The sequence below is a fragment of the Bison bison genome, unplaced genomic scaffold, assembly GCF_000754665.1.
Source record: "Bison bison bison isolate TAMUID 2011002044 unplaced genomic scaffold, Bison_UMD1.0 scf7180017864290, whole genome shotgun sequence".
Taxonomy (NCBI): domain Eukaryota; kingdom Metazoa; phylum Chordata; class Mammalia; order Artiodactyla; family Bovidae; genus Bison; species Bison bison.
Genome location: NW_011494862.1, coordinates 2022523 through 2031286, shown reverse-complemented (window position 1 = coordinate 2031286; position 8764 = coordinate 2022523). Strand labels below are relative to the sequence as shown.

The following is an 8764-nucleotide window of genomic DNA, read 5'->3' as shown; positions in this document are numbered from 1 at the left end:
ATAGGAAAAGGAGTACGTCAAGGCTGTATATTGTTACCCTGCTTATTTAATTTATATGAAGAGTACATCATGAGAAATGCTGGGCTGGATGAAGCACAAGCTGGAATCAAGATTGCCCGGAGAAATATCAGTAACCTCAGATATGCAGATGATACCACTTAGGGCGGAAAGTGAAGAAGAACTAAAGAGCCTCTTGATGAAAGTGAGAGGAGACTGAAAAGTTGGTTTAAAGCTCAACATTCAGAAAACTAAGATCATAACATCTGGTCCATCACTTCATGGCAAATAGATGGGGAAACAATGGAAACCGTGACAGACTTTTTATTTTGGGAGGCTCCAAAATCACTACAGATGGTGACTACAGTCATGAAATTAAAACATGCTTGCTCCTTGGAAGAAAATCCATGACCAACCTAGACAGCTTATTAAAAAGCAGAGACATTTCTTTGCCAACAAAGATCCATCTAGTCAAAGCTTTGGTTTTTCCATTAGTCAGGTATGGATGTGAGAGTTAGACTAAGAAGAAAGCTGAGTGCCGAAGAATTGATGCTTTTGAACTGTGGTGTTGGAGAAGACTCTTGAGAGTCCCTTGGACTGCAAGATTAAACCAGTCCATTCTAAAGGAGATCAGTCCTGGGTGTTCATTGGAAGGACTGATGTTGAAGCTGAAACTCCAATACTTTGGCCACCTGATGTAAAGAGCTGACTCATTTGAAAAGACCCTGATGCTGGGAAAGATTGAAGGTGGGAGGAGAAGGGGATGACAGAGGATAAGATTCTTGCCACAGTTCCTCTATAAGCAGTATATAAGTGAAAAGTTTACTGAATTCACTGTCTAGGTGTTAATTTGAAATTTTGGGTCATGTTAATTCTGGACCTTCATGTAATTGATCATTTTGAGCATGTGATAATTAAAGCCAATTATTAAGGCCAAATAATTCATCTTACTTTACTGATGTTGCTGCAATCAATAATTGCCATATATCAGTGGCTTTAAATAATAAGGATTTCTCATTCATATTACCTGTTCATTACAGGTTAGCAGGTGGTCCTGATCCATATTGTTCTGACTCAGAGACCAGATTCCTTCATCAGGATTGTTGTTGGTCACCAAGGCAGGAGGAGAGTGGTAGAACTGGGGAACCATGCAGTGACCCTTAAATGCCAGGGAGAGGTGACATGTGTCCCTTCCACTCACATTTTATTTGCTAAACTATGTCTCGTGGCCACAAATAAATTTAAAGTTCAGAGAAATATAATCCTACCATTTGCTTGGAACTAGAAACATGTCTTGGGGAAGGAAATGGCAAGCCCTCCGATATTCTTGCCTGGAGAATCCCATGGATGGAGGAGCCTGGCGGGCCGCAGTCCATGGGATCACCCAGAGTTGGACACGACTGAAGCAACTTAGCACAGAGACATATCTACTCTAGTAATTCATGACTATCCCAGGTATTAATCAATTTCACAGTGAAAGTTTCTAGAGCCAAATAAATTTGTGAAACATTGAGTTAAACAAAGTTAAAGAAGTCTTGTTTGAGCCCTGACTATATTAGTAAGCTTTACTGATCTTCAGGAAAGGGAATATTGTGATGGGGTATTTTTTCCTCCAAAAATCATCTGAAAAGACTCATGTCCTGAAGACAACACTTTAGGAAAGAGTACTCTAAGGTTCTGCCTTTTTAGAACTTATTTCTAAAGAGGAAATAAGTGGGAAAGAGGAGAGGAAAGAAGGAAAGGGAAGAATAAAAGAAGGGGAAAAAAACACTGCAAATTTATGGATAAATTTTGAGATTGAGAATTATGCCTAAAAGACCCCAAATTATATTTTTTAGCTAGTTGTGACCCAAAATTACATGTTCTGATCTCTTGTATATGAATTGTTAATTTACTTGAGTATATATTAAACATCATATATCATGCTAGGTGCTTCACTTGTATCAGTTTGTACCATCTTAAGACAACATAAAGTGCAGATTATTATCTCCTCCCAGATGAGGAAACTAAAGCTCAGAGAAGCCATTACACAATCAAAGCCATGCAGATAGTAACTTGAGGCTGCTGCTGCTGAGGAGAAAGAGTTGTGTTAACTTCCCAACAAAATGCAGTAAGGGCTCTAGTTAGAGGCATAAGCAACAAACTGTTGTTGGTCAAGAGATTAGAAAGATTAGTTTTCATTTGGGTTGTCTCCTCTCTGATTGGACCTTGAAGGGTGTGAAAGGAGTCATATTGGGGCACCTGAGTGGAGAGCCTTAAATGCCAGACTGTATTTTATTCTCCAGGTAATGCTGAGCCACTGAACGTTTTGGGGGTGGGAGTAACAGAATCAGCCAATTATAGCAAGACTTAGAATTTCAAGTTCAAAAGAGTTCTTTAAGTAATTCAATCTTACTCTGCCAACTCACAAATGGGGAAAACAAAGTAAGCCCCTGAATTTGAGGCTCTGCAGCTGGGGCTTTCATTCTTGGCAGTAGCTTTTTCACCTGGATAATGGACATGGCTGGTTAGCTTGCCTGCATCTGGTCACAGGCTGAGCTCAGGTCTTGCAGGCCTCTCATCTTCATCCCAGATTAGAGCTGGCAAAAGAGGAGACTGCTTTGAGCCTTAGGAGATCAAGTAAGGGTGATGGCAGAGTTCAGAGAAAACAGAGTATATCCAATATCTAGGGTAGGGGTCATTCCTTGGCTGAATAATTTTCTTTTGGGTTTTGCAGAAGCATAGCCCATAGCCGCTGATTTACTGATTTACTGATTTACAGCTTTACTGCAGTGCTTTGTGAAAACTAGCTTTATCAAGTTGAGCTGTATAAGTCTCCAGAGAAAGGAAAAAGTTGGGAATACATGGCTGGATAATTGCTGATGTAAGTGTATTAGACTTGGTCATGCAGACGCCCCTCTGGAGTTGACAAATGACACAGAGTAACCTGCAGTTTTGGCTCATCAAAGATAAGATAGCTCTGCTTGATGTCAAAACCATCCCTGAACCTTTGGTGATTTTCTTAGCAAATAAGCACTCTACCTCTCAGCTGTGCACACCAGAAACCCAAGTACAACTTATGGCTGCTCTCTCCCTTGCCTCTGTTGCCCAGTCAGTACCAAATCCTTCAGTTATCTAATTATCCTTTTGCCCCATCCTCTCTACCAGGACCTTAGTTTAAGACACCATTATATCTCATCTAAAGTATTGCAAAAGCTTTTTTCTGTTTCCCCTGCCTCAAATATTGTTCCCTTAACCCATTACCTATACTGCAGCCAGAGAGACGAAGAAAGCCTCACTTCTTTGAAACAGTATTCTATTTTTCAGAATCAGAGATGCGTCCAGTGGCAGCATGGATTATTTGGTTATGTTCTCTAGCTTCCCTACAGAAGAACGGCAATGTCACAAATATTATGGGTGAATTGATCTTAATCCACAGGCTCAAGTGATTTTTTCAACTATTACAAAGACTGGAGAAGGAAATGGCAACCCAATCCAGTATTCTTGCCTGAAGAATCCAATGGACAGAGGAGCTTGGTGGGCTACAGTCTGTGGGTTTGCAAGAGTCAGACATGACTTAGTAACTATACTATCACCATCACAAAGACTCAGGAAAATCAACTAAATAATTATTTGTCCAATTTCCTAAAAGGAGACAATAATTCTTTAATATCTCAAATTCTAGGATTTTCAGTGTAGGTAAAAGCTTTGCAAGAGCTAGTGCTTTCAGAGGATTCCTGGAAGGGAAATTTCATTATTTAGCTGTTTGAGATTATGAATTCAGTTTTCTATTATAAAAACATGTGGTGATAAAGGAATACCTAAAAATGGCACCCCACTCCAGTACTCTTGCTTGGAAAATCCCATGGACGGAGGAGGCTGGTAGGCTGCAATCCATGGGGTCGCTAAGAGTCGGACATGACTGAGCGACTTCACTTTCACTTTTCACTTTCATGCATTGGAGAAGGAAATGGCAGCCCACTCCAGTGTCCTTGCCTGGAGAATCCCAGGGACGGGGGAGCCTGGTGGGCTGCTGTCTATGGGGCCGCACAAAGTCGGACACAACTGAAGTGACTTAGCATAAGTCATAGGGTGAAGGATAACAAGGAAGCGTCTAGTCAGAGAAACACTCCTGAATTCTAAAGGAACATTATCTTTCTACTTTGTCTGGATGATAAGAGAAGCAGACAATCAATAATTATTGACTGTTTATTTTGTCAAGCAGGAGACACATTATCTCATTAGCTCTAGGAAGTAGTCACTGTCATCAATGCAATATTACAGTGAAGGATGCTTGGAGATGTTAAATATTAAGATTAAGATTCTAGATCTGGCAAGTGGGAAAGCAGGATTCAAGCCCAAAACATGAGAACCTGAATTCTTAAGTGTGCATTCTCATTGCTTTGAAATAGATGGTGCTTTCAATACTTACAAAAACCCTTATGAGATAGGTTTTCCCTTCTATAGACATGATTGTGCTTGATTTCTCAGTCATGTCCGACTCTTTGCGACCCCTAGGACTGTAGCCCACTAGGCTCCTCTGTCCATGGGGATTCTCCAGGCAAGAATACTGCAGTGGGTTGCCATGCCCTCCTCCAAGGGATCGTCCCAACCCAGAGATCACCCAGGTCTCCCGTATTGCAGGTGGATTCTTTACTGTCTGAACCACCAGGGAAGCCCAAAATTATTGGAGAGAGTAGCCTATCCCTTCTCCAGGGGATCTCCCCTACCCAGGAATTGAACCAGGGTCTCTTGCATGGTAGGTGGCTTCTTTACCAACTGAGCTACCAGGGAAACCCCTATAGACATGATTGTTGAGGCTTAAAATGTTTAAAACTTGCCCTATATCAGTAAGGGGTAAGGCTGACATTGAAACTCAGACTTGCCTACTTTTAAAATCCATGTTTTCCATGATGTCTTCCAAGTGTCCTGTTGTCTCATGAATGCAGCTAAATAGTAAGTGATGCTGTTTGGAAATGACTGAATAACTAGCAATAATCATAAAAACTCATTTTCAGAACTTCATGGTATCACCTATGTGCTTAGCAAATATCGTTAAAGTGAGGTATTGACCAATAAAATGGCAGGAAAGTTCATATAAATTGGCCGAGAGTGGGAGGGCAACTTCAAAACTTGGTTTGACAATATTCACCATATCAGACTCTCATTCAGTCCTCAGCAAAATGAGGGGTTTCATCTTTATGTTATTTACCTTCTCTGTTATGCTGGCCATTTCAGAAGCAAGGCGTGAAGGATCCAGGAAGCTCTGCGGGTCCGAGTACGTACGCACAGTCATCTACATCTGCGCCAGCTCCAGGTGGAGGCGGCACGCGGGGGCACTCCTGCAGGGTCAGCAAGGTAACGTGGATGCGCCTGACTTCTTTATTTATTATTACTTTTTTGAAGATCTGTCTTAATAACTGTTTCTCTAGCTACTACTAAGCCACATCCATTTCAATCTAGGGAATTAATTATCAAAATAAGCTTAATTTGGCTTGGGAAAGAGATGAACCGCTGGTTTAAAAAAAATATGACATTGTATTCTTTAGGCCCCAGCTTGAAATGAGTTGACTGCGTGACTACCTTGGTGAGCTTAGCATCTATGGCAGGTCCTGGTGGTTGAGCAGGGAGGAGCAGGTGACTTCAAGGGCCATGTTGTAGAAGCAAGATTTTCACATTGGATAATTATAGAATATAATAAGTTGGCATTCAGGCAGCTGCTAAATGAGAATGGGAGGAAAGAATCTAACTTTTATTGAGCACTTATTATGTGCCAGGCAGTTTCATGTGCAACATTTCATCTTCTGATAAGGATCTTTGGAAGTAAGTAATGTTACCACCATTTAGTTTTACTGAGGACAAAATTGTTCACCCAGCGGGTCCGCAGTGTGGTTGGGAAGAAAACCAGGGCTTTCTGACTACAAGAGTCGAGGTCTTTTCCTTATTTTACAGTGCGTTTCAGGTGGCGAGAAGATGGTGGGTGTGTGTGCCGTAATACATAATGGCACTGTGGAGGTGCTGATGTTTGATAGAGGCTCTAAGGACTTATGAGGAGTGGGGTGGGAATTCTAGCAGTAATAATTAGGTGCTGATGAGAGTAGATATTGTCTCAAGATGAGAGTGAACTTAGTGTGCTTCAGAAACAGTGAGGGGACTGACTTCACTCTATCTGTTTTTCAACTCAGGTAATTTCAAAGTTGACCATTTCCTACTAATCCTATATTAAAGTGTGAGGTAAATGTTATTTAAGATTCTATTTTAATAATTTTATTTGTTATGTCTTATAATTAAAAGTAAAAGACGAAAGCATGCTTATATAATAAATGTTGTAACCACATACCTGATATAAAGACTTTACAGGTTTCAATTTGATTTAAAATGATTTTGGTAAGCAAAAAGATTTTGGAAAATGATCTACAGTTTTTGTATTTTGGTGGGCCAATGTCTTGAAAAATTGTGAATCAACCAATCCTACTTTAATAATGAGAGGTTCATAGTTACTGCTGCTGCTGCTGCTACTAAGTCGCTTCAGTCGTGTCCGACTCTGTGTGACCCCATAGATGGCAGCCCACCAGGCTCCCCCGTCTCTGGGATTCTCCAGGCAAGAACACTGGAGTGGGTTGCCATTTCCTTCTCCAATGCATGAAAGTGAAAAGTGAAAGTGAAGTCACTCAGTCGTGTCCGACTCCTAGCGATCCCATGGACTGCAGCCTACCAGGCTCCTCCATCCATGGGATTTTCCAGGCAAGAGTACTGGAGTGGGGTGCCATTGCCTTCTCCGTCATAGTTACTAGATGTTAATAAACAATAATGGTTTTTAATCTCAAGAGAATAAACATAATTTGCCTCTTTGACTATATTTTATCAATCCCTGGATTAGCAAGTCAAAATACAGTAAAAAATATATATACATTTCAGTATCTGTAAGACATGGGACGATGGAATGTATGTCTGTGTAAGGCTATTCCCTTTTAACACCACTGACTTCATAATACTGTTATTTAACCTTTCACAGGCTTTCAGAGTACTTCCCCATACATTAGATGTTTAATCCACTACTGGCTTCCCAATCAGTATTCATTCATCTAAATTTTTTCTGGTGCCTGCCAGTGTGCTAAGGTGTCTGATAAGTAAGTCTGAATGAAGTTAAAGTGAGAGAGGCTTATCCATGGACTCTGGGAACAACACTGATAAAACAGTGGGACCCACTTTTAATTTTCAAATATAGAGATTTAAATCTCCACTACTTTCCTTACTGATCAGCTTTGCAGAATGTACACAGGGTTATTTTTTGGTTGATTGTTTTTTGTTGATAATGTATAACTAATATATTTGGAAGCCGCTGGTCACCATGCGGAAGGACCCAGTGCAACTGAAGTCAGGCCCTGACTTGGCTGCGAACTAGCTGAGTGACACTGGCTCTGTCACTCCTCCTCTCTGCACCCACGTTTCCTCCTCTGTAAAATGAGGAGAGTTCTCCCTAAAATATCTAATTTCTCTGAAGCCCCAGACCAACGTTAAAAGTAAAAGTCATCTTCAGGATTCAATTTCTTTCATGCATTTTCCCCAAAGTAGAAGTTGGTTGCTGCCTTTGTCAGATCACTCTAAGAAAGTTATTTTTTCCCTTCTCTATAGCTGAGAGAGGAAACCACTTCCAGCTGCCAAATGAACAGGAGATTTCTGAGGAAAGAGCAGCTCACAACCTTCCGAAGATGGATTTCGCAGGGGAGGAAAGTCTTCAGGGTGAGCAGCTGCCCACGGAAGGGCTTTGGAGGTCAAAGAAGCATTTGGTGATGTCAAGACAAGACTTGCAAACCTTGTGCTGCACTGAAGGCTGTTCCATGTCTGACTTGAGCACTCTTTGTTAGGACGGGAGCAAATCCCCTAGGGTGGCAGAGATTTAGCACATGTTTAATCACAGCGCTTTACTTCCCAGAATAACACTTACATTGTGTCATTAAACTAATGGCTTTTTGGTAGGCAGTTCTTTCCGAAAAGTTGTTGATGAAAGGCGTTTTAGCCACACAAAGTCTATTTTCTCCCTTTGCCAAGGTAAATGCACTGTTCTTTTCAAATTTTAACTAATCCTTTGAAAATTTAAATGTTATGCAAAATTGCAATAAAATTGCCATAAACCAAGCTCACTGTGATTTTTCTGTTTTTAAAACAATTTTAAATAACTTTAAAACAGTAAACAAAAATGCTAATGGTAGAAAAACAAAGTAAGCATAAAAAGAAAATAAAAACCAATGATTACTTCATCATTTAGAAATAACTAACCACTCTACTTTTGTGTTACTATGTATTATTACTGAAAATTTAGACTGATTCACAGTCAAGTATAAGAATCTAAACAAAGTACATTTTTTCAAAAGTTCTTAAGAGTGCTCTATGCATGTTTTCTATCATGCGGCTCTTCAACATTCTACTTGAGAATAGCTGGGTGCATATATGGGTCAAATAGGGTCCATAAACAGCCAAAATCCAGAAAATGTTTGGGTATTTTACCTCCTTCTTATAGTCTGGACAGCCTAGATTTTGCCTTCAGCTACTACTGAGATGAAAAGACATGCTGTTCTCATTCTGGGGACCGAACTACTAAAACTCAGATAGCCAAATCATTGTGTCATAATTGGATATCTTCACAGATAAAAAGACAATGTAAATATCACAAAATATGGTTTTATTCCTAACTCTGTCAGCCAGCCAACTCCCCAGTAGATTTTACAACTGTTCGAGTCTTTGTTCATCGGAGGTGCTGCATATTAATACTCCAGTCTGTTTTTGA

General features: G+C 40.3%; 1 protein-coding gene across 1 annotated transcript; it reads left to right on the top strand.

The window, feature by feature from the left end:
- The first annotated feature begins 5133 nt into the window (after positions 1-5133).
- On the top strand, positions 5134-8115 carry INSL5 (insulin-like 5). Its single transcript, XM_010850278.1, has 2 exons — positions 5134-5334; positions 7612-8115. Exons 1-2 carry the CDS (start codon positions 5160-5162, stop codon positions 7842-7844), a joined length of 408 nt encoding a protein of 135 aa, XP_010848580.1. The 5' UTR covers positions 5134-5159; the 3' UTR covers positions 7845-8115.
- Positions 8116-8764: the final 649 nt, after the last annotated feature.